This window comes from Tinamus guttatus, unplaced genomic scaffold (assembly GCF_059628265.1).
Source record: "Tinamus guttatus ecotype Peru unplaced genomic scaffold, ASM5962826v1 Tinamus_guttatus_pri_ptg000389l, whole genome shotgun sequence".
Taxonomy (NCBI): domain Eukaryota; kingdom Metazoa; phylum Chordata; class Aves; order Tinamiformes; family Tinamidae; genus Tinamus; species Tinamus guttatus.
Genome location: NW_028288923.1, coordinates 6,779,192 through 6,806,971, shown reverse-complemented (window position 1 = coordinate 6,806,971; position 27,780 = coordinate 6,779,192). Strand labels below are relative to the sequence as shown.

The window sequence follows — 27,780 nt, the reverse complement described above, 5'->3', positions numbered from 1 at the left end:
AATAAAAGAATGTACCTTTGACCTCTGGTAATTCAAACAGAGTGCTAATCACCAAAGGATTAGCACCCTCTGCATTATAAATAATATAACCAGTCATCAGGAAATTATAACACCCCATATAATCACGAAACACTAAAGTCTGCCATAGAATTATGCAGAAGCAGTGGGAGGTACTAAGGTGAGGAACAAACGTATTGGATCCACTCAGGAAGATCCTGCAAATTCAATTATTAAAAAGAACAGCTCAGTACTAAAACAGACAAATCCCCCTCTCTGCATCTCTGTACACAAACCTATATTTGTGTGTACACATATACACAAAAGAATTCACACATTTTTAGAGTTACATACATTAAGAGTTGTTTAAGTCTATGTTTATATAATCCTCTTGATTTTTCCCCCACGGGTAAAGTAATTTATTTAAATGAATAATTTTATTACATGAAAATCCAACATATCTTAACTTGCTTTACATAACTCCCTGCATGCAATTTAAATAACTTTTGCCTAAACAAGAACCCATTCTCCCTTATTATTTGTGCAATACAACTCAGTAGCATATTAATTGTAGCATTAAGACTGCACAAAAGCTTCAAATAAGAAATTTCGTTCGATACAAAAACATATAAAAAGAGATAAAAACAAATAAATCATTACACACAGCCTGCTAAGATTGAAATATGTAAAACCTCTTTTTTAACCATCTTACACCCCAAATGTCTAGAATACTAAATGACTTGCACAAAATACTAGAGCGGCATAACTGCATATGTTGGAGAAATTTCACTAGACAGTAATTCCTCAGGCAGGTAAAATAGGAGCAACTCCTTCCTCTAAGCAGCCCACGAAACACCAATTAAGGTATTTCTGATTATTAAATAACAGATATGACAACCCAACTCACCACTTAAACACAAGTATACCTACCAGGTCTGGACACTGATCTTGCGAAAATTAGAGGAAAATATATTAATATGCAGAAGTGCACACAGTTGAGGATAGACACACATATTTGAAGAGCAATTAGTTCATTTTATTTTCACGTCATTGACATGCAGCCTTTGAACCAAAGGAGATGGAAAGTAAAACTTGCTCAGTGATTACTATTGGCAGCTCTGCCTGCAATTTTCTAACCAACTGCCTCCCCTCCCTGACAGGAGGGCTCCCTTAATACCAGAATCCCAAGTTTTCTCCAGGAGTAAACTTGGACAATTGCCTCAACATGGAATGTCTTGTGAAGAACACAAGCAATAACTCAGCTCAAGGAGAGCTCAGCTCACATTGCTTTAATTTGTAGACATTTTCTGCAGATCAGTAGGGAGAGAAGATGCACATCCAACTATCAGGCCATTCTGGTCTATCTGCAAAGGATGACAAAGAGGGTAACAGAAGCAGCTCATGCATCTGCAGGAGCCACCATCATCACCATGAACACAGACAGCTCTTTACATGTAAAGAAATATCATGGGGGGGAAAAAGTAGAGTTTTTTCAGTTTGAGAAGCCTCTACATTTTAAATTGCATTAAAACTTCCCCTGTAAATCTTTGGTAACAGGACGCACACCTTTAATTTCCATATTCACACGGCAGACTAACTGGCAAATTTCACCATTCCCAAGGCCACTTTAAAAATCCCACAGGATTTCTCCAACCTTGTGTCATTCCCTAAGTGAGAAATACCATTTCTAAGTGAAATATACTTTGAAACTATTCCATGAGAAAAAGCACAACTTAATTAACTAAGCTGATTAAGCCATGCTCTTTCACCTATTACAGGAAGTATTTAGCCCTAGAGCCATCCTAACAGCACCTCGCACCACAGATTACATGTTTTCTAAAGATACTGCATATATTCAGTCACCATGGAAGGAGAAAAAGCAAACACTCCATATGTCAGCATGGCAGAAAACAACAGAAGGGTCAGCTGATAAATTCTTGTCTAGAAGGCAGGTATCATCTCAGAGAATACTCAAGTTGAGAGAACATTACTGCTCCAAAACCTCAGATCTGTTATAAAAGAATTGCAGAATGAACGCTATCCAAGAAATTCTGGATATTGCTGTTGAAATCTTAGCATGTTTATAAACAACTTGAACAAATGGATTTAAAATTGAACCGACTATAGCATCCTTTCTTTACATCCTTACAGTTAACATAATACTCCTTTATCATATCTAAATAGCTCACACTATGACAACAATTCTTTAAAATTTTCTATCCTTTCAAAATGTCTACAAGTAATTGCTGAAATAAAGACATAAGTAAATGGCATTCTGCTTATCTTGGCTTCTGCGGGTATGAGGGCCCTGCTCTGCGTCTCGCAAAGCTTTCTGACGGAGCGAGCAAACCTGGTCAGTCTCAGAGTCTTTCCTGGGACCTGTCTGACGTGTCGACAGGCAGCTAAGCTGAATATTAATACACTCTCCATCATCAAAAGCTGTTGCATACCCAAAGGAGGAGAAATATTTTAATCAGCTTTCAGCTTGTCTAGCAGAAGCCAGTTTATTCCTTTGGGATTATACATCTATGTGCTCAATATTTGTCTCTGTGCTCTCTCTTTCTCTGTATATATATACATTTTTTTTTCTTATGAAACTAGCAGTAAAGAGTCTAAATCTGCTGTTTTGTTGGAAAAAGTCAGCTAATACTATGATTCAATTAAAGTATTTTACACTTAACATCTAGAAGACAAACAAGCAAAAAAAAATGAGAAAAGTCCTATATGCTTTTTTTTTAAACACAGAATTTAGACAAAACAGTGGATTTCTTTACTGTTTTTGCCAGTCTTCTGTGTTTTTAAGATTCTTCTATCTTCCAACCCTTCATTTTTTACCCACAAGCTTCCTAAATTTTGATACTATGAATTCACTATTCTTTGGTGGAATCCCCCAGCTGAAGTTGAGCCATGAACATACACACATTTTATATACCTGTGTGGTGTATGTCTTATGTGAAAGCTAAGAGAAGATGAGCAATGGAAAAACGATCTGCCAAGCCCTCAGTGTAACATGTAATAGCATGGTAGCCTGTCTCTACTGTCATATCCCTGAGAGACTAAGTCAGTCACTGTGAAGTTGTATTAATGAAGATACCACCTACATAAGAAGGCTCATAAAAGTGAGAAATATTAACCACCTTAATTATATGTTTTTTAATCCTGATAAACGTAACATCACATTTCAGACTAAGATATAGCCAGCACTTGTATTGGCCATTATAGTCAGCATCTACATAAATACAGTACAGAATTAACTTACATTACTTCATCCTTACTTCCCTGGGGATAGATGCATTACCCATGTTCATGTAATACCACGGTATGCTCTCCTCTTCCCCATGAAAAGGAGGGAACACAGAAATATAAAGTTTGGTTGCTGAAAGACTTTCAGACTGTTTTGTGTATTGAAGGAATACACCTTTTCTGTACTTCTGTATTACACTGCATCCACATGAATGGGTTCGTACAGGCTAATTTCAAACTAATTTATACCTAAAATCAGCAACATACCCAGTCATTGAGGAGTGAATTCTGAGGTCCAGCTATGAAATGAAAGAAATGGGACAGAACAGGAGAGCAAGCAGTAAAGCAGCAGAATGAGTAGACACTATTTGGCCAGTACATGAATCGCGGTGAGACTCCCTGCCTTTCACTTCTCCACGTTGTGCTCCACCACATCCTCTACCAAACGATGGAGGCAGCTAACAAAGCTGGTGAGGCTTCAATCTATCCACAAATAGCAACCACTTGTAAAAACATTGAGCCAAAAATATAATTTTTACTAGAGCGTACTTATACACTTTCAAAAATCACTTCAGTTACTGACAATTACATTTAACCTAGGCAGCCAGAGAACACACTGATGTGCTATTCTCAGTTATTAACTGAGTGTATTTTGCAGAATATTGTATACTAACCACTAGGTGAATTTCATCCTGAGCATAACTCCACTGCTGCCATTCTTAGAAACCAGCAAAAATCTAACCTGGTCTAATCATTCCCTAATCGTTACAAAAATTCAAAATGAGTCTTATGAAAAGAGATGCCATTTGGTCCAATTGTGATAAACAATCATTTTATTACATGGGAATAACTTGAAAGAGCTTTGCTACACTTAAATATTATATTAAAGTCTTTGCTGTGAGAATTACACAGTTCAGATTCTCTAACAGTTCAAGGAGAACTGCCAAAACCTGATGAGATATTTGAGATAAGCCCCTTTATATATATATATATATATATATATATATATATATATATATATTTTGCTGCAGAGTAGTAAATGCTATATGCATAGGCTGCATTTTATTTTATCTACAGTCCCAAGATTATTAAGCACAAACATGTGTAATAAGAATGAAAATTGCAAAAATGATCCACCCCAGATCTCATAAAAAACATGACTGGAAACTGAAATACATTTGCTCCCCCCACCTCCCAGGGCAAACAGCGTGTCAAAGGTAAAACTGTGTGCCAAAACACAGCAAGCTCCTGGTATCTTACCTAAGTGGGTGGAACTGGCCTAGCAACTAGAAAACTGGAAGGGGGGAGGAATAAAGAAATAAAAATAAAAGGTTAATTTTGGCCCCAGTTCAACATTTCAAATCCTTGCAGAAATCTACAGGGTTCTTTCAACTCCAGAACATTTGGTCCCTGGGACATGACTTAAAAGCAACTCTCAGTTGTAAAAATTATATCCTCATTTTATTGACAAGTAATTTAAAATCAGGAAGAGTCCACAATCTAAAATCCAACTAACACCTCAGAGTTTTGATCCCAGTGCTGATTATGAAAACTGTACTTAAGTTACTTACACAAGTTAAATCGAGGGCCAGTGAAACAATTAGCAGCTAATCCACCAGTCTAACTTCTGCCATGGCAAATACAGAAGTTTTTATTTCTTTATATATTGATCAAAATTGCAATGTTATTGCTAAGACGTTACAACACAGTGTTAAAAATGACAATCCAAAACAAAAATAAATTTAACTTGTGATTTTCTTAGGAATTAAAGGCATCACTCCTAGAAATGGTAATTTTTAAGATGACTTCATCTCCTTCACTTGCAAAACCCATTTGGAAATTAAAATAGCTATAGGCTTTTTTATGAAGTGGTTACATAGCTACTAAAAGAGGGTAGTAATGAAACCATGTTTAGCAATACTGAAGTCAAATTACCATTTGCTTCCACTTTCATTAGAACTTATAACTTTCCTTAGTTTTTAACAGTCACAAGAAAAATTACTCCTGCCAAGCCCCTCTAATTTACAGTTTCAATGCTAAATCAAATCTTCTAATGTACTTATGCAATATGTTCATAGAGGTAAATATACAAATGTACAAAACCACAAGCTCTCTATCTGATCATTTCCATGATTGTATATTAAGAACAAGAGGCAACGAGTACTATATACACTATACACATGCACACAAGCAGGCACAAATTTCAAAAATACAGATTTTTCTTTTCAGCAAATATTGCTTATTTTCATTACACAAACACTTTTTATTCAGTTTTTGTACTAATAAATGTCACGAGGGGCTTTAAAAGTAAGAATTTGACTATTAAAATTGCAATATAATGTTATTCTTTCTCTATTTCCATAGAAAGCAATAAACCTCATAAGCTGGTAAATAGACTGTTGACAAAAAGGCTCTTTTGTTGTTGCAGGATGGATTCCATCCAAAGTTCTAGCGGAAAAAAAAAAATACTGAGAACAGCCCACCATCAAATACAATATGCACCAGCCTCACCACACTGATTCTGCTTCCATCTAAACCAGTTACAGCTTCCACTGGCTGCAGAAGGGCCAGACCCAGCTCTAAAATCTCTGTCCAGGACTGACACTACATCCACAGAGATGCAGCAGGAACCATGACCTGAGTTTTTCCCTTTCTCTACCACACACTGGGTGACTTGCAGTACCACCCAGCATAGTTAAAGGCTCTTGAAAACGCTTTCTATGCTCTTCTTGCTGCTGAGGACTGCAAGCAGTGCCCTCTAAGTATAGCTTCATACATCCTTGAAGATAGAGAGAGAATTTAACTAGAAGATTATCACAGTTAAAGAAACCCACGGAGCATTGTATGTATTCACTTGTACCTATGCACAAAGTCACAAAGAAAACAGCCTAGCACTGGTAACCTATACAGAGTGAGGAGAGCCCTACGTGTGATGCAGAAGCCTTTTCAAGTCACAGTTGCTCAGCTCAGACACGGACATCAACTTATTCAAGTACAAAACCGGGACATAACCTATATCATGATTCTGATTTCTGCTGATTTGTTGAATACATTTGCATTTTGAAAGATTAACGCAGAGATCACTGCACTTCATATACAAGTACATATGTATATATGTAACTATATATCATATAGTATATATGGTAAGTAGGCATACAGTATATACGATGACATACAGATCATAAGCAACTGACTGCATAAATACAGAGTGAAGATGACAGAAATAAACCCTCAGAAAGTACAAGCTTAGCACAAGACAAGTCTAGCCATTCAAAACCGGAGCTTACCAAGGCCCAGTTTTGTGCACAAGAGCACCTAAAACAAACTTGAGCTCAGATGCAAATTGGCTTTGAGAGGAGCCCCGAACTAGGTCAGCACGGCCACCTCCTCTGCACCATCTGGTGTGGCACACACGACGTGCACAGCTGCACAACCACCCATGGGCCTCCCATTTGTGCTGTCAAACACATCTCATCTCCCCATAGCACACAAATCGAGGTAGCCCATCCTAAACTTTTCCTGGCTTATGCTAGTTTATGTTACAACCTTAACACTTGCAGAGTAATTTTCAGGATATGCTGTATGAGTAGGAAGAGTGCCCTTGTAACATTCCCAGTTTGTAATAGAAATGTTACAGTGCTTCCTATCAACATAGTTTAGATCCCAAGTAGCTCACACAAGGGTTAAAAATAGAAAGTGCTATCCACTGGTTTGCTCTGATGTTCCTGCAGATATTGTCACTGGATGTATCCTCAGTAGAATTCTATTCAACACCTCTGTCTTTAAGTACAAAGCTGTAGGCTGTAGCAGCTTTAGGAAACATAAGTATCCTTTTTTCTGCTGCACAGTATCTGTGTGTGAAATTCTCTAAAGGGGTTTAAGTATTTACCCTGAACACTATCAGACAGTTTCTAAAATTTTCCTTATCCTGTTGCAAAAACACTTCAAAGAGAATCATAAACACAGTCCTTTGTGCTTTCAGCACACACTTTGTTTTGGAAGCTTAAGTCTGAATTCCCTCAGAATTGTAAATATTTTTTTAAGAAAGATGTGGAAGACAACTTTTTTTTCTTTAAAAAAAAAATTGTTAGCAATTCTGCTGTCAACAACGCTGAACCTTTGCTCAGATTTCTGGGAGTTAAAAATACAGGGGTCAAGGAAATTACTGGGGAAAAAAAGCCTTCAGGATCACATTTTAAGGTTTTATTATTTTGTTTAAGATAAAAGGTACATTTCCAGGAACACTTGACTCCTGGTGTACATAAAATATAACCTGCCAAAACCATTTATTCAAAGGGTCTGGCATAAGCAGATAAGAGCAGCCCAGAAAGACAAGAGATACGGCTAAAATTTGGGTCTTGGAGCTGCCATGTTGTGCCTGGATTTCACAGCTCATTAGGCAAATAAGCTCCCCGTCACTGCGGGTCCCGGGTGCAGGGCACACAGCAGCGCCCGCGCGCACGGCAGAGCCACGAGCAGAATTTACATCTTTCCTCGGGATTTCCTGAGTTCTGGCTGACAAGGTCAGACCCGTTCAAACAGCAGTTAAGTTGCTCTGCATTTTCTGAGAATGCTCAACAAACAGCCTGTTCGCAACACCAAAAAATGTAACTGGTTAGGTGTTCAAAATGCCAAAGTCTGTGAAAGCTAGGAGGATTCCTTTTAAAAAAAAAAAAAATCATATTTTGCCTTTCTAAGTTTATCATGGTTATTCTGGAACTGAAAGATCCTGATTTAAACACATATTTAAATCCTTGTTTTAATTTAGAAAAAAATGTATGAAAATATATTATGGCCCTGGGCTGAGATTTTGTAGCTCAAGTTTCAGCCCAGACTCAATTCTGACCGCCGGGCTATAAGCCCCGGACAATAGTGGCTTACAGCAGAAACTACAACATGCTTCACAGGCAGCAACAGCAGCAAATAATGAGGTAGCCCTCGAAAAGGGGGAAAAGAAAACAATGTTCCAAGAAAATAGCTTGATTCTCCAACTTCAATTCAGTTGTATAAACTGATAAAAGGGTAATATTGATGAAAATAGTAATTATGATTATTCAGTAGTTATTAAGAACTCTTACAAATCCAGGTGAAACTGTTGTATACAGAGATACCAGCCTGCAAGAAATCTCTTTGCCCAGTATAAATACAACAAATATGCGTCCTTCTGGTTTTATTCTGCATTTTAAACTAAGATATACAGCATTTCAATACCATTAGCTATGTTTTTAGATTGCCAAAATGTAAAACAAATGGTATAACAGTTATTTGTATTTAAGTTATAACATTAAAAAAAGAGTTCTAAGATCTATGTTTCATTCCTTTAAGTAAGACCTTTTACAGTAAGCAAACAGTTCTGCTGTTAAATATAACTCAGAATCAGTCATATGTTTCTGCACATTTTAGTACTATGATTTTCTTCCTCTTGCCAAATTCCTGCATAAACGGGTGGGATTAAATGGAGCTTAGCCTACCTAACATAATTATATATGTTGCGATTTTATACTGCAATGAAACTGATACATTTTAATAATCCCAGTCTTGGCTCTTACTCACCAAAGTCAATAAAGGTTATTAAGGCCAAATGCCACATAAACACATCGCTATGTTGCTAAATGGACTGTCAAAGCAGGAAATACAATTCATACCATATAGCACTACTAGCGTCTTCATTTTTTAAAGGAATACTAGGAAAACAAACAAACAAAAATACTCTCTGGCATTCGATATTTCTCAGTATAGTCATATCTATTTACTTTTCATTCCACAAACAAAAAACTGCACTGATTTACATTTTACTTACTCAAATACGAATCAGCCTAAAACAAAACAAACAAAAAGAGATTGCAGGATTTCTACAGTTCTCACTGATTTGGCATGGTGTTAAAACATTTTTATAGCTAAAATAAATGTCAGATTTTTGAGGTTTGCATGATATCAGACCCTGAGAGACAAATTGTCTCTCCGCTGAATCTCAGAACAGCTACAGCAAGATTTCGTCACATCACATGAGATTTAAGCTTTTCAGACTTCTCTTTACCCAGAAAGCAAAGCTTGTACAGTCCTTTTTCAAATGGTAACTCTCCCTTTGAATTCAGCAAGCATTTATCCTGATGTTGCACATGATAACGTGTTAATCTTGGATGACTTTTAACAAAAAAAAAAAGAAAAAATCCTCAAACATTTGAATAGCCTTCATATTTTCAAGGGGGGAAGAAGAGACAGAGAGAAAAGACGACTGGTTAAACTGCTTTAGGTTTAATGGTTCATAGATTCATGAGGTAATATTGTGGGAAAAGTGATGTTTTATCAGAATGCCATTCAAATGAAAGGTTTAGCATTTACATCACAAGAGTAAGCTATAAGTAAAACTCTCCCCAGGGAAAAAAATGCCAGAAATACACGTTACAATAATACTGGGTACCTACTACAATGCAGGAAAACATTAGGTAAAGCCCAAAGGTTTGAGGGCACTGAGTTAAATTTTCTGAAGTATTTTATCTTGCAGTGACACCAAAGCAACTACAGGTAGCAGAATAAGAAATTATTTTATAAGACTCTCCCCTCTTTTTTCATTGCATTACTAAACAGGGAGAAAAGCACACAGAGAGCCCAAACCTGACTTCGTAACACTCCAGACACACACACATAAAACACGTCGAGAGTTGTTCTGCTCACAAATGTAAAGAAAAATACATTGCTTAATTATTTCCTTTTAAGAAATAACACCTAAGTCCTCTCCTGAAACAAGATCAGCTGCAAAACATTCATAATTTAAGCACTCTTCCATATTATAAGGCAGTCTTTTTTTTTTTTTTTTTTTTTTTTTTTTTTTTTTTTTTAAGAATCATACAGCTAAAACTAGAAATTTGGAGTAAAAACACTGAATGTAGACTACTAGGTAGCTTCAGAAACACCCTTTTGATTTAACTTAATGCTGTGGAAGCCAAACACATAGCAAAACACAGCACTTTTTATGTTAAATTGCTGTTGAATTTGTTAACCCACAATTGATTTCCTGTGTTATGGAATCTCGAGATTATAGCTAACTTGAAGCAACAGGGATAATTCCCGATGTTAATGCTCCATTTCTGTGTATTTTTTGAAGCCGGTGCCTGTTGTGGCGCTAGGACCACGGCTCAACATTGCCCCCTCCTGTCCCTTCCTCAGAGTCCCAGCGCTGGAGGCTGGGAGACAAAAAAGCCACCACCAAGTCCCAACCACAGCAAGCATCAGATTTACATCGTGTCTCAACAACACAGACATTCTCAATTAAAATTCTCTTCTGTCTCCTCCAATAGCTGAAATTAATTGTGATTAATGTGTTATAAGTCATAAAACATTAAAACAATTTTTAAATTTTAAATTAGAAGCAGCTTCTGTCTTGGCCCAAACCTTCAGCTTGCTGATAAATATCATCCTGAGGCCTGTTGAAAGGAGATACACTGACGCCACCATGTTTCTAATTAGAGCCACATGGTAATGTCACACCAATTGCAGAAAACCTAACCCTTGAGAATTCCCGAGTTTGCTGTTTTCCCATGTTCTCGACACACAATGGATATAAAATAACAATCAAACATTCTTGTCTCTACCTAGTATAAGTCTGTGCTGCAAGAGGGTAAGTTGTCGTTTGAAAGAAAAACAAACCAAAAGGTTATTATAATGAAAAAGTTCATTGGAGATCCCCCAAATATCAGCAGAATGTGAACACATGAAAATGCAAAAAGTTACATAAAAATAAACAAGTTAGAAAATCATTTCCCGACTTTTGTTGAAGAGCCTGGCATTTACTGATTTCTTGCAGCAATTGATTTTACAAATGGAAATCCCACTTTTCAAGTTTGAAAGCAGCTGCTGCAGGAAGAGCTTAGAGGTCTCACACATCAGTTAGTGAGAAACTTTTTCCTCCCAAGCTGACTGGCACCCTTCTTGTTGCAACAAGACTCTGAGGGTTCAAAAACATCTCTACTAAAATTATATTCAACATCCTGGCCTACAACACAAACTTTTCTAAGACAGCTATGGACAAATTGAGGCTCACGTCGTGACCAGCAGAAATTCCTTTGAGAAGCTGCTGCTGCAGCCCCAAGGATACTGGTGAGACGGACGCTCCTGTCAGTGCAGCTCTGTCTGCATAAACACACACGAGCAGGCAGAGCAGCACGTAGATCCAACACGAGGTCTCCCAGCTGGGGCTCTGCTGGGATAACTGGCTGTCACTGAAATCACTAAGGCAGTTTAAGGAAGGCAAGGACGTGCTTTCAAATATACTAAAAATGCCATAACTTCTGTTACTCAAGTAACTAATTAGCTTGGCACCCACTAGAATTTGCTATGGGTCCTTGCTGTGGTGCAAGTGCAGACAGGGACTGCAAAGCATGTACCCCCCAGATATTCATATCTTACTCTCAGCTCCACCCAGACACATTCACCGTTGCTGTCACTGGCAGTTTTGTATTTTGTTGTGCTCAACTTTCATACAACACCATTAGACAGCTCCATGTATCAACCGGCATGATGCCATATTCTCACCTGGCATCTTTGGAAGCTATCAAACTTAAGCAAAGAAAGGAAACAACTGAAATTTCATCTTGGGTTTGTTGATTTTTACTTGTACTTATTTCGGTTACTGGGACAGAGAAAAAAGGAGGCAACAGAGGCTGACACTGATCCTACTTTTCATGTGGCTTGAAGTAAGCCCTGACATTACAACACAAATGTAAACATACACACCATAGTGCAGGCTCTTGTGCTCTAGAATTCAAGTTCTAAACTACACCCTAGTGGTACTCACCATAACCTCCATTTTCCTCCAAAATTCTTGTAGTTTAGTCATAGGCTTAAGCCACCAATCAGTGCACTTCAAATAGCGCTTGCCTTGAAACCAAAACTGCCTAAGCCATTCAAACTCAACCTGCAAGACAAAAACATAGTGGCATGTCACTTGTGTTCCTTTGGGGCAGCACACTGGGGAGCCAATGGATTCCACAATACAATACTGTGGCTATTCCACACAAAAGCAGAACTGAAGTTCTTGTTTCCAAATGCCTCCTAACACCCAGTTGTTAATTTTCACTTCTACTCCTTGTGAACTGAGCCGTTCCCATCAAGCCTGAAGAGGTGCAAAAAACAAATCTTTTCTTTACCCATAGGACATGTATAACAAACTTCAGAAGTGTAAGCTTCCACATAATTCAGTCAAACGTGCATCAACTGTGACTATTTTAATTAACATTGTGGCTGGGGAAGGAGTTTGGTCATTACACAAAAGACTAAAGAAACTTGCACTAATCACATTACCCAAATGCAACTAGTCAGTAGCTAAGGAATGGGAAGGTAGTATTATAATAAAACTCAGGTAGTGACCAGTTAATCTGGTAACTACCAATAACTTCTGGATTATCTGGATCTAAACACACGACTTAGAGCCCTATTCTGTCAGACCTGTGCTGGGCAGGGGGGTGTCCCCAAACTGCCTGGGCTCCTGGCCCGGCTCCGACACTGCAGCACGGAGGGAGCAGTGCTCGCAGGGCAACCCTTGGCTTTTCTGAGCACCTAAAGTTGTTTTCCCATTGGGAAGCTTATGGGACAAGTGTGCTTTACACAGAAAACAAATCCTCAAATGGAACAATATCAAGTCCCTCAGAAGCAAGGCTATACATTCATTTAAAATATAAAGCAAAGGAGGTGTACACTAGGCTGGTTTTAATTGCATGTAGAGGAACAACAACCTTAAGATAGAATTAATAGTAAACTTTCAAAACATCAAAAACGAAGATAACTCATGAAATAATCTTTCACCAAAATAATTCCATTTATTATAATTCCTGTTGAGTCTTTTTCTTCAATAAAAATTTGTATTTCTTGTCTTTACAAATCCATCTTTGTTGTGGTAGTTACTGCACACAGTTCAAAGCTGCTTTAATCACTACTTGCTATCACAAAGGTGGTTCTGTTCACCCCTACTCAGGGCTGAGGACTCAAGCAAAGAAACTGTGAAGTGGCAAGAACAACAACTGCCCAAAGCCCTCACTGTCCTTCTTACCTCAAAGCAGAGAGACAGGTAAGTGTTTCAGATAACGTCAACTAAACGTGTGGTCACTTTATGGTAATGATTTCAATAAAAGCTACTTAAATGTAAAAGTTAGGAAAAGCATATTAAAACCACTCTCAGAAAAACATAACAACCTATATGTTGGCAGATAAGTATTTTTGAAGAAAAAAAAACGAACACCTGCAAGTTTAGCAGTTGAGTTTGGTGACACACATCCCTCCTAGCAAAATTCAACTAAAGTTTATTGCTTCTATAGGATTAACCGGGGATGAAGTATCAAGTTGCATTTTGTTGGAAGCGGGTATACAGAGTTCTGGGATGGCTGATCACTAGAACAGTTCAGATAGAGGGTGTGTTTTTTTTTTTTTTTTTTTTTTTTTTTAAACTGGGGCTCAAACTCAGGTTCATACTATGTCACATGATCTTAGTTTAACCTCTAACTTAGGTAACACAACGGGGTGTTTGGGGAGCAGTGCTTCATTCACCAGCTTATCCATTAAGCTGCTTGATAAGTACCAGCTTTGAAATATTACAGTATTACTCATGAGCAGGTAGCTATTGATTCAAAAAATACCGTGTTAATGAGCAAAGGTGACTTTATTCATCTCAGACATGTATAAGCACAAATACTTAGTTTTGTTAAAAATTCTCCAGGAATTCCAGCTCTGGCAAGTCACTTTGTTATTTTTAAATTAACAATTGAACACTTTACATTGCATCCATTACTCAGTACATGCTTTAACAAGTGCACAAGCTATCTGCTTTCCAAGATCCCTTAGAGCTATGCTATCTCTTTCTGTCACTGATCTCTATTCTGCAGTGCTTTTTTCTGGCACCAGGAAGGCATTCCTATTAAGTCAGCTGCTTCCCTCACTTTCTATGAGTAGAAGGAAGGGTACCTTCAATCACAGTACCACAGTGAAAAGAAAGCTCCATTCTAGCCTGCAACCAACATTACCCTCTTGACCAAACTCATGTTAACAGCTCCTCTTGTGGAGGATTTTGTGAATGAGCTTTCATGCAGAGATTCCTATATGCCAGAACAACATTAACTCACATTAGGAGGCAGTTCACATAATTGAACTGCACAAAGACTAACCACATTAACATTAAAAAAAGCTTCACATTTTAGGAATAATTGCTATCTCCTAATTAATTTTCATTTAAGACTTATGGCCAAGTTACCTCGTCAAGCATGCTTAGAATCAGGCCTCATGCCTAACCTCAACATACTTCCAAGTTGTCCTTTAAATAATGATTAAAGGCCAGTTTTAGGTTATAGTCAATACTGGGTAGTAAAAGGCCAACAGCAGCATTTGACATTTTGTGAGGCAGTGCACCTCCGTCAATTATTTAAAAGTATTGGTTATTAAATGCCACATATGTAGGTGAGCTATATTTTCTCTCTTCTGTGCTAGCCAGCCACTAACCATGCTTTCATTTCACTGTAATGTGCTAAAACACATTAACCTTCCTTCGGCTGTGCACGCTACTACCTTTTCTCAGCAGTGACCTCAGGTTCTGCCACCACGTATCTTTCAGCTTAGGTAGCCCAGGTCTCTCTATATCCCTGTGCATTCACTGTACTGAACTGAGCCACTATTTTCAGCAGAGAAACACACGCAAGAGCAGCAGCACCTCCCAAGCAGAGCAACCCATCCATCCTCATGCGATTAAAGATTTAGTCATCAGGGCTGAGCCCATGAGATGAGACCCTGCTCTTACAAACTTGAGCACCATCAAATTCTAAAGAAGTTCCTCATATGCTTTGCTTTACAAGTAATATTTAATGATTCATCTGGTGTGGCCAATAAAGAACTCCTGACAGCATCTCACAAAACAGGAAACTACCAGATTTTGCATTACTCAAAGTAGCAGACAATTGTTTTCTGAAATGCAAAGCCAGAACACCAAGACTAGGTCTAAAGGAATATTGAAATTCTCCCTGGTTGCCAGTTTCTGTGCTCTGGACAAAAATGGAAAAAAGTAAATCTCCACTAAAGCTTCAGCCCTTCAGGTCAGCCCCACTTGATCAGATCAGCAAGTCAATTTTCATGCCCAGAAATACAAGAGTGAAGAATCCTACCTCACTCTTCCAGATTGTTCCTAGTCTTTGCTCTCCAGCAGGCAGAGCTAACCGGTCTAGATCTCATTTGGCATTGCTCTTCATTTCAGCAGACACCAGGGCTACACTACTATATTTTAGCTTGGTAGCCTGTAGCTTGATGCCAACTCTATGGTCCTGTTCCATTTAATGATCTCTGACCACTACTTCGCAAGTGCCAGCAGGAGAGAAGAAAACAATCCTAACATTTTAGGAAACACAAAGTTTAGAAAAATAGCTGCATGTAGTTATCTGGCCTAAAACTTATGCAAAACTTCTGATACAAATGATATTACAGTAAGATAGAAAATTTACAAGGCAATTAAAATCCAGCACAACAAGCTGTACATCAGAACAGAAATACACAGTCAAAACAAGGTGGAAATTCTTCATTATTCTGTGTTTGCCTTTCCTAGTACAGTTTTGACTTCTAAAAATACTGAGAAATCCAGGAAAGAAAACCGTAATCAAATCCTGACCATGCTTATTTTCATCAGTAGCTGAACAACTTGGTACTTTGAAGAAACGAAACATGTTCTTCATATGCCTGTGAAAACTCAAACCTAAAAGCAATACTAATGCCTGAAACTACACAGATTTATCATATAGGGAGTAAAATACGCTGGGAAACTTTTTTATATACAAAAAAATCTGCCTCACAGATAACTTATGTTTTCACTTCAATGATGTGCAAAAACGAAACATGTATTTACCATAGCGTAAAGCCACAGATCACTTTTCCTACTTACGCAGCAAATAAAAAACAAAGTTTAAACAGCACTTCAACATATGGTATTTATCCTTCAAGTGAAGAGGTGACCTTAGAAGAAAAAAAAGTTTAAAGTGAGTGGGTATTCTCCTTGCCAATGAAATATAGATCCAATGTGGCCACTGAGACTAAGTGCGCAATATGTACAAGTTAAACAATCATTTCTGCTACAGCATATCCCATATGTGTAACAGGAAACATCCCTGTATGTCACACAGCAAAATTATTCAGGTGACTGCAAACACCAGGGGCTAGTCTCTCACCTGATGTAAATGCCACAGGTCTTTGATGTTAAAGGGCCCGTGCAAATTTACACCAGCTGCGCATGTGGCCCTAGCTGTGCAAACCACATATGCGTAGAGTTTTATGGACTGAGTCTGATTAATGTTTTGTAAAGCCCTGCATGCATCAGACTTCTTTCAATCGTTCTAGGAACCATTTTGCTAAATAGAAGGGAACAAATCTTTTGCCATCACTGTGCTCAATTTTACATCTCTAAACCCAATATAAACGAACGCTCTACAAAGCTTTAGTAACAAGATGCTGTATTATATTCCCCAGCAGATGGCAATTTAAATAAAATATTTGCACAAACTTCATTCGAGTGAAAATTACCTACATACTATAGATGTCCCAGTATAAAGACAATCATGCTTATCTTGGTATAAATCCAGCAAAGCTCCTTCAACATGTTTCAGTAGAGCAATGCTGTAAGGAACCACTGATATTTGAGCTCACCATAACTACTTTTCTAAGAGATTACCATCAACAATTGTCAGTTTGCAAGAGCCAAAAGCATTTCAGGTGGAAGCACAGCTTTCTTGAAGAGCTAAACAATCTGTCATTTTAAAGCCCTTGGAAAAAAAAGAGTATTCTGTTAACTATCTTAGAAAATGCCAGTAGTGTAAGATAACCCCAAAACATTATGTCATCCCACCAACTGCTTCTATTAACACAAAATAACATTCCCCATGACACTACCTACTTCTATATTACAGGAAAATTACCAGCTTCCAGAGCTGCACAAAACATTGCCTGATAATCGCAGTTGGTTTGTCAAGTTGGTGCATTTGCCACAGCTGTTCTGCACTTCAAACCACGGAGTGCCGGGCCAGCTGCAGCAGCAAGCACAGGGCCGCACGTGCCTATTTCAAACTGCGGCATCACCAGCTGAACTGGGCTATTCCTCAAAACTATTCCCCTGTATTTTCTTCAGAACATGCTTTAAAGCATGTTCTCACATCTGGCATTCTGTAAAAGACTGGCAACCATCTCAATGCCTGATGAACAATTGAAAAGTTTGGGTAAGATTTTTACTTGCTTGCACTTGGCTTAACTCCCCTCCCTGCACCCTCTTTCCTTTCTAAAAACAACAGGGTATTTGTTTGTCCACACCATCAAATTTTGCACCATAAAGCCAATCTCACTAAAACTACTCTTTGAACCTACCAGCAGAGGGATCTTAAGAAAAAATTCAGTCTTACTTGAGAACGAAGGTATCAGACATGAATTAATCCCAGTCACTACATTCAAACACAAAACTGAGCAAAAATACATTTTAAACTTGCACACAGCAGTATCTTGAGAGTTGTTAAATACATTTAATTGACATTAATTCCGAGATGCATTCTGCTCATGGAGTTAGGCTGAGATATTTTGTCTGCAAATCTCACCTCATTATGTGTTTCTTCCACCTGCTTTACAACAGCAGCTCCCAGAGATTTCAAAGATAAAGCCTTTGAATCAGAATCAGTCTGTAAATTCTGGAGTGCAAGTTCGCATCGACCAAATATATACTCCAATGTTCCTCTTGAACACTATTAAAAATAAAATAAAAAGTTAAATATATAGATAGGCACACAGGCACTTCGAAACTTAAATATTTCTCAAACTTACCCACAGTACATTGACTGCCCAGTCTCATTTTTGTAATAAAATTTTCATAGTGCATGTGAGCTAGAAATAGTTTAAAAACAACATATAAGCAGCTTTTCAATCTGAAAATAAATGTGTATTTTCCTCTAAAAAAGCACAGAGGCAGGAACAGTAGGCAGGAATATTCAAAAGAGGAAAAAATACTTTGTTATCTGTTTAAATGCACATCATACTATACAACTTTATATCAAAGCTGACTCTGATATAAAGCTCAGCTCAACATAGCTCAGTATACATCTATTGGGGAAATGAAAGCTCTCATACAGTAATTTTTTAACATATTAACTTCTTAAAGAAATTTGAGAAAAAGTAGTATTCTCATGTTCTTGTACTTTTTTTAATTTATATAGGTATGAGTGTTTGTATTTGTTGCCACTTGACTTATGTCATCGAGCAAACTACAAAAAGTCAGAGGAAAAGGAGTACTTGGATGTGTGTGTGTCACATACTTCAACAGCAGTGCATTTTGCTTGGCTGAAAAAATGATTTTTTTTTTAAATAAATTTAACAATACTGCCTATCTCTGTATATCTGGATACCTTTCCATTTGAATACTATATACATAAAGCTAAGGATAAAAATGAGAAAGGAACAACAAGTCTACTAAAAAAAGGTATCTTAATACTTGAAAATAATAGGCTGAACCCTTGTTATCCAAAAACAGCTCTCAGACAAGGCTCTCGGACTCTACATCACCTACATTATCTTCCATCACTAGAAGCACCAGAAGGATCCAATTTAAAACCTACTCATGACTGCTCCTAGCTGCTCCTGACCTGCCCTAAAGGCTGTTTTTGCCAGTGGACCTTGCTGACATATGTTTTTGAACATTTCTATCTCATCATGAATATTGCCTTTCAACTGGGACTAAGATATGAACAGAGCAAAAAGCTGTAAAGCATTTCAGAGAGAAATGAAGAAACATGCAACCATATTTCTTCAATAACCCATGAACGTGCAGGGTAGCACACATTGCTAATTTATATTTTATAGGCCTAGCTGTGTCATTAGGTAAACTAAATACAGTGAGAAACTATACCTTGATCTAATGATAAATGAACAGCAGTAGTTCAAGTTAAACATCTAAGTCATCAACGTAACTGTGAACCACAGTTCAGAACACTACAACATGATGGCTGGCTTTACGGTATCAGAATATTAACTTTACAAAACAAAAAATAGAAACTCATTTTTGATACTTACATCCGCCACTCTGTGAGTTGAGCTGAATCGAGGTACAAAACCAGCCAGAACACAGTGTTGATGCGTCATATTGAGATCATCTAGAGACAGAAAAGACCACCTTAAGTACAGAAAAAATATATATACCTTATTCTGTTCTGATACAGACTCATGATACAGTATGAAGCATTTGAAGCAAAAAATCCAAACAGCATACAGTATTGTCACGATAGAGCTCAAGAGTTTAGTATACCACGATAACTATCATTACCTTGGTGTTACAAAGATCTCCCATACCTACGCGTTCTTCCACCTTACACAGTTTAGAAGTAGAATTAGTATCACCTCCCATCTGAAAAAAAAGTCAGCTAAGCCAAATGAATTTTTAAAGTTATCATCATAAATAATGGACTATCCAGAACTTATAATCTCTCTTCTCAAAAATAAACTTTCTGCAATTAATTTCAGTATTTTGCAGTTATCAACATTATTTTAAAAATACAAAGACATGATTTCATCATCTTTTCTTCCATCCTCAAAATCATCTGAGGGTCTCTGCTCAACTCGGAGACAAAAAGTTGGGCTCTCAGAAGGCTGTATCTGCTCAAAACTGCCTCCTAAGCATTAAAATAATGTTGTCCTCTCAAATGCAGGAACGTCTATCAAATAGCACTATATGATCTCTACTATGTACAAAAAAAAAAAAAAAAAAAAAAAAAAAGGTTTCAAAGTCAGTAGAGACACAAAAAAACATCCCCCGCCACCCAACATTCCCCCCACACCCAAGTCATTTAACCTGAATTGTCACCAGAGGGAAAAAAAGAGTTTTGAAGAGAGACCTGCAAGATGGTTAAATCGAACCTATATTTTCAAGAACGTTTATTGTTGTTATTATTTCAAGGAACACAGGTTCAGTCAACATAATGGAGCATGGTGAGAAATGATCAGGCTTCATCCTATCGTCATGTAAATATATTTTAAACATTCATATGTTTAAAACATTCATCTCCAAATTCCTCATTTTGAAAACTCTCTTCTGATCATAATAAAGTCTATCAATCTGAAAAGAACACAATGTGTAAAGTTTAAACTGTTATTTTATTATTGAAAATAGAAATGCTCTAAAACTCTGTAACAATTAAAAAAAAAAAAAAAAACACACACACTATTTGGATTTGCACCTTCATTCAAATCCTTGGCAAGGCCTTCATTGTAGACCACTATAAGTTTTCTTTTCTTTTAATATTTAGCATTTAAAATAAAAATGACCCTTTGTTAAATGGGACATCATCCCTTTAGCAGCAAAAGATTCTATTCATGTGGAGAACATGACACCCAGTTATTGTGCTGGTGTCAGAGCTAAGGCAAAGCTGCTGCCACCCATGTCAGAACCACCCTAGATCCAATGCAGATTCAGGTAGAACACAGTAGAGCAGTAGTACAGACTTTTCCACACCTACAAAAAAAATATAAATTGCACAGACTATTTTCTTAAGGTCTGATTAGGTTATGTTTATCAATTTTAAAACACTAAAAAGGATGCAAAATTAAAATTGTAATTCTAAAAAACAATCAAATAACTCATAGAAGTTGGATACAGGCTAAAGAACATTCTGACCAAAAAGACTTCTCTGAATCAAATCCTAAACTGGTCACACACAGAATCCATTTATACTTACCTGCATTAATAACTATTATGGCACTAGATGCTATACAAAAGGCAAGACTGCTTGTGTTTCATGCATTATAATCTGCCTCCCAAAACTACTGATTATATTGGAAAGGGCTTGCTTGCATTCAAAGGATCAAAATATAGTCTTGTTTGGCAACAAAACTTGGTACCCAAATGCTGAAAAAAAGAACTTCAACTTTCTGTCTCCAGTGGAACACCGAAGAAACATGGAAACCGTTTCATGCATGCATATATATGGCAAAAATCCACATTCCTTTTAAATAGGCTGTTCTGTTCTTTTATTTCTTACCTACTGCCTGCCACTTTTCAATGATTCATCTGCCACCTTAGGGCCAGGTCCCATTATAGCACCACTAGCTGAGGCAGACCCAGGCAAGATTTATTAAAAGAAATTAATCACATGTATGATTGTGTACAGATGGCTGAAGCCACCTTAGCAAACAAAGTTATCAACTTGAAGTCTGCTTAAATAATTTGGGGGTCAAATGCAAGAGAGTTTTGACTTTAGAGACGAAATAATAAGCAGTAAATATGCTTAGCAGATGATCTGATTGCCTGCAAATGCATACAACTCTCAGGTAGCACTGTAAAACAGTTTCAAAACAGACCTTTTGCTAAACAGACCGCTATTCCTCTCACCTTCAGGGAAAAAGTAAAATCATTGTAGTAAACATCATCTCTGGTACTTTCCTGGGAGTAGGCTACTGCCAGTTACCCTTTTTGGCCTGATCCTGCTCACAACAGTCCTGCCCTGGCTCTTTTCACGCCTCACTGCGCGTCATTTTCTCAGCAGCCAGACACTGCCAGCATGAGCACCGTCCAGGTCCTCATCTCTGATCTTATGCTAGATTCATAACAAATAAAAGATGATACAAATTGATACCAAAATTCACTTCAGACTGATTTTTTTCTACCTCTGAATTTATGAGGCACTCTTTTAACCAATTCTTTACCTCTTCAGATAAAGAATTTCTATTATTCCTACATTTTAAAGAATGGCATCCTATAACAGGATAACTGCATAATAATAGTATAATGATCCTATTAAAAGATGTAATATGGAATGCTTTTTGGTGCTGCCTCATAATAGATGCAACTATCTCCTTCCCTCTCAATCCCAAATTAGAACCATAGTTCAGTCATCTTTGGACAACATATGGATAGTGTAATATTAGTCTTGCACTTGCATTTTCCTTTTGTGAAAAGGATGGACTAATGGATAAATATCTGTAGTCCTAACATACTTATACTTAACTTCTAGAGCAGAAAAAAGGTGTCAATCCAAGGCAATCTCAAGGAAACAAAGGCTTTATCCCTATAGACTTTCTTAATGGAGCAGATTATTAAGATACAACAAACACTGCAAGAAGAAAATAAATCAACTCTTAACCAATCCTTATAGAAAGGAGTAAGGACTGAGGACAAAATCCAGATAGCTACTAAACAAAACACATCGAAAAATATCTCAGGAAAAACATATCTCAGGAAAACACAAAGCACAAGCTACAGACTGCTCTCAGAGCTAGCAAAAAGGGTTTATATTCTTTTCTATCTTCTTAAAAAGTGTTCCAATCGAGCTTTTTATTTATACAGTTTTCTTTTCTCCATCTATTTTGAGAAGCAGGTAACAGACAAGTGAGATTAGAAGCACTGGCAAAAGCTTTCATATTCTTACTGACCCAACTATTTACAAGAGCAAATGTAAAGTACTCCTGCACGATTCATTCTCTTAATTATCATAAATAAATGAAGAATTTTCTGATTACTAGCCCATAGTGCAATTTCCAAAATCACTAAGATGCTTTTCCTCCATTTCAGTCCACATTTCCACTTATAGGCAGTTGCACGCACACTACATCACTAAAGACTGACCTGTGTCTGATAAACCCAGGCTAAAAAAACATAAGCATAGCAGTAACTGTAGAAAGGTGGAAGGTTACACTTATACCATTTCATCAAACTCATCTGACCATTTTATGGGTAGAATTAATGCAATTAAGTGTTTTAAATACATGCAGGACTCCACTTCCCTCACAAATCAAGTAGAATTCTCTGATGAAATGCGAGGGTTGACAGATGAGTGGAGTCTATGGAAGCCAACTCCTTCACCCATCTTTTAGAAATGCTTCAAGAGGAGAAACCTAAATCAAACTAGTTTTACTACAGGTAAATTGAAAGAAAGCGCCAAGAAAACTACAGATTCTTCCCCAAGAAACTAGAGGTCAATGGAATACATCTTACGCTACTTCCGTAACAGAAAGCCAGAGAGATAATCTGGCCCTAATTAAGAAATATTTTTAGTTTTTAAACAAAAAAGTGTGCACAAACAAAACACAAAATGAATTAAAAAGCTGAACTAAAAAAAGATGTCTGGGATTTGCCAAACTACATGATCAAAGTTTGGTAACGACAAGTAAGTTTCTAGGGTTCGAAGTCCTAATAATCAAGGAGTATAACATTTGGATTAAATGTGGAGTCAAGGAAAAAAAACACTATTGGGTTAAACTCCAACACATTCAAGATGCTGGAGAGCAAAAAGGGTTCAAGTCAGTTTGTGGATATAGAAGCAGATTAAATATCTAGGAATAGTTTAATGAGCCACTATATACATGTGGAAGTGTTTCCATTAAATACTTATCTTGAACCGCAAGCCAGCCTCTGCAATCTGTGCACCCGACTTCTGGTTGGTTATGAAAATAATTTTTGCATGCTTCTTGAACTATGTTTTGCTGGTGGTAGGGAGAGGAATAAAATTCCAAGTTCATCTTCATGCTGTTTTAAAACCCTAACCTTCAAGCAAGGGTTTGATCTATGGGAAACAGCTGTGGAAAAGTAAATCTTCTCTCTTTGAAAAAGGCTAGCGAGTATTTTTGTTAAATATGTTTTGAAGTCATGGTAGGAAAATTAGTGAAAACTGTAAATCTGTTTGCAAATGTGGTCGTGTCTAACTAAGATTAGGGAGAGAATTGCAATTTAATAGTAAGAGCATGACAACCCTAGTTAAGCATGCTCTGGAGCAGAGCAGATGGGGCACTTCGCTCACCTCCGCGCATTTTGGATTTATTGCAGGCACCCAACACGTTTCATATTAGACACCCCTCGACTGTATACTTGAGACAGCAGGGTTCAGTATGCACTTCCTCTGCAGACCAATATATTATTCTAAATTGGGCCAAAGTGTTTCCGTTTCATGAGTGATATAAAGCTCAGATTTGAGTTTTTAGGCAGATTTGCAGTCCTTCAGCAAATCTTTTTTTTCTTCTTCATATTAGAGACAAGAGCCTTAAACACTGTCATACTGAAAATTACTTGGGATTTTATTTTTCTTTAAATCAAAAAAAACATTTATGTTATTGTAATAACCAGTCTTAAAATGGATGGATTTACCACCAGGTTTAGTGCGAGTATGCTTTCAAATTAAAGCTTATTATTATTTAATTTATATTATTTATATTATTTCAGGAGTGCTGAGAATGCAGGTATAAACCTGTATTTGAAGATTTCATTTTAATAAAATCCTACCAAGAATAACAAAGAACATTTTACAGAGTTTAAGAAAGGTGGAAAAAACACATTACTTAAAAAATAATTTTAAAAAACTCCAAATATCTGGTAGCTCAGAATTTACAAATGAGTTATTGGATTTACACATTAAAATTAGAAATATCTAGTTACCAAGCTCTCACAAGACTGAGATGTACAATACTAGCAAATAGTTGATATATTACAGATAAAAGAATTAATAGGGGCTGTCTTGTTAATTATAAGCAACATACCATACTTGACATTTCAATATTTTGCAACTTCTATACAAAGCAAGCATTACACCATTGCAAAAATTAAAAGAACAGACTCGCACTGATGCTCAGTTATTCACTAGGGGTGGAGAAAATACTAAGATGGTAGTGAGAACAGTACACGTTACTGCCAGCCCATCCTTTCTACTTGAAGAGCAGCTACCACCTAATGTCCAGAGTCGCAGAACTGTCGTCTTAGCACTACGCAGCCCTGCATGCTGCTTCCACTGCTGCTACCACAGTGCTTCACTTGCAAGAGAGGACTCAGCTCCTGATGACTTTCTAGCAAGTACAATGTGTAGAAACACAAGATAAATGAATCTAAAATTACTTTCTTTACAGTCAAATTATCTTTTATTCAAAGTTTTCATGTTTCACCTCTTAGCATACTCAAGAGATCTCTTACAGTAGTTGACAAAAAATGAATAGTATAAAACACACTACAAAAATGCATAGATCCACCTATGCTACATCTCTTACTTCAAGTAACCAATTGACCTAAAAGCAGTTCTGATACACACTGACATCTGAGGACAAAGATCCTAAAACCACCTCAGGTCCAAAAAATCATACTGCTATTTTGGGAATATTCAATCAGACAGTAGCCACTTAAATATCTTAGGTAAAGTGGGGAAAAATAATTACAAAGGCTATAAAAACGCAGAAGAGACTATCAAACATCTGGTCAACAGAGCTCAAAACTGTAGCTCTCCATGAAGTATTAATAAGAATGAGTGATGAATACATCATCTTCCAAATAATGTTTAATATATCCTTCGTTCCCATCTAAACATGACCAGGATGTCAGTGTTTAATAAAGCAGCTTTCTGACCCAACCTTCATATTCCCCAAAATACTTCAGCAACAGAATATAAATTCCTTTGGGGGAATAAGAAAAATACTTAGGCTTTGTTAACTCAAGTCAACTATAATTTATAGAATTTTGCAGTAAAAATACTGAAGTTAAGAACTTTGTTTCACTACTTGCCTTCTGAATCTATTTGGCCAGCAAGGTTGATTAGGCACAAATTTTCCAGTCAGTAAGGATTACTGAACAAGATGGTTCAAGACAGACATATGTTAGAACACAAAAACAGATCAATAATTATCTTTCTAGGAATACTTAACCATCATCTAAACTTCACTTTAAGAAGCACCTCAGTCTCAGTTCAGGATTTGATGAGCTAACAAAAAATGGAGTACATATTTGTAAGCGGCCTTAAAAATTCTAAGCAAGCCATGTTCATACTCATGAGGAGGCCAGAAGGTAAAAATGGAAACATTCCAACCCAACTAACTGGCAGGGGGGATAGATCACTCTAGGTAAATCCACCTACACAAATGGGCAATAGCAAACACCCTCTCTCCTGAAGTCAAATCACTGAATGTACAAACAAAAGCATTGTTCGTGTTCTAGGTTGTGCGACTTAAAATCCTTAAGCAAAAACTATAAGAAAAAACACACAACAAAAGAAATTGAATAGCTCTTATGTCAACAATCTTGATTCTTTTAATGGCACTTCACTGCTTCAGCCCAGTTGCTCAGACCAATGAATTCAATTCCTTTTCTTTTTGACCCTCTACATATGAGGCACAGAAAGAATATACATGCCCATTGGACTATGACAGATCAGTTTATTATGATTGAGCAAAATTACAATATTGGAAAATGGTATGTTTGAATATACACTTAGGAAAGTGTTAGATTGAGAAAAGGTGCCATATCTAAAATTGGTGACCAATAAAACACCCACAGATCAACATCAAGAATCACAGAACCAGAAAACTAAGATTGCCACTGTCACAGTTTACAGGATGGATAGTCAATCTATAACCCAAACTAAAGAACTGGGATATAAACAAAACAAAGACAACAAACAAAAAAAACATCCAGCAGAGGTGCCAGCATTTTTTTAGTGCTTACTACTCTGTGAAACTGCACTGAAAACAGAGAAAAGAATTAACATCTACAAATACAAGGATGGAACTGAGACAACTCAATTACAGCAGCTAGGGATATCCTGCCTATGATCTAAAGGTTGAGTTGAACTAGGAGTTTGGATTGCATAACAACAGAAAAAAGGCTCAGAAAGAATATTTTCATTTTTCAGCTCCGCAGTGAAAGAAACATTGGAAGAAAATGGTTCTCTAAAACACACTACAGATGGGGGAAGCATAGGCATAATTGACTACAGATTCTAGCCAGGTCTTCTGCCTTTGTAAATGACAAGAGCCCTAACTGAAGCAAATGTATGTTAATTTAAGTAATTGCCAGTTTTCTTGTTTTCAACCCAAAGTTCCCCTTCCCAGGCTGTGAAAATTACCCAGCATGAAGTAGCAGTCTCCTTGGTGAAGGGGCATTGCTAATCCAGGCGTCTCTATGTCCCATGCTACCTTCAAGCCTACATGCCAAACAGCTGGGTCTCTTCCCTTCAGGTTCTGTTCATTACTTTCTTCAATTGCAGAACCTTTAAAGAGAGAGGGGGCAGAAAACACCACAGAAAAATCAGACAAGATTAGAACCATAAGATACAAAATCTGGTTTAACAACACAGACTTAATGAAATCACAGATTGATACAATGTTAATAGGCTTAAAGTTTCTGTAATCTCCATCTGGTACAATCACCCTCTCCAAGTTCAAAAGTACATAACAGATATAAAAACGCCATGAGACCAGCAATTTTTTGTAACCAAATGCATAAAGATAAAAACAATCATATGAACTACAAAGCAAAGGCAAATCAGTCTACAATGAGCTCAAGTTCCTTGGAAGTTCTCAGGTACACATAATGGGAGATTTATGGTTACTTTTACATTGTTTTTATACATTATTAAAACTATAGTAACCACTAGTAACCAGGAAAAAAAAAAAAAGGCCAGTGTAAAATAGATAACTTCTGAAAGAATTTTAAGTAATCAACTAAAAAGCATTTTATGCACAAATTCATTGGTTTACATACTCATAATTTCACCAGTCGCCAAATGAAAGCAAACTGGGTAATTT

General features: G+C 37.0%; 1 protein-coding gene across 1 annotated transcript in view; it reads right to left on the bottom strand.

Annotated features, from left to right (window-relative positions):
- The window catches only part of FTO (FTO alpha-ketoglutarate dependent dioxygenase), a 205,955-nt gene that overhangs the window by 132,936 nt on the left and 45,239 nt on the right, over positions 1-27,780 (bottom strand). The window contains 4 exon segments of the mRNA XM_088530890.1: positions 12,035-12,154; positions 17,841-17,984; positions 19,306-19,385; positions 27,099-27,242. Of these exon segments, the coding sequence (XP_088387016.1) occupies positions 12,035-12,154; positions 17,841-17,984; positions 19,306-19,385; positions 27,099-27,242 (488 nt within the window).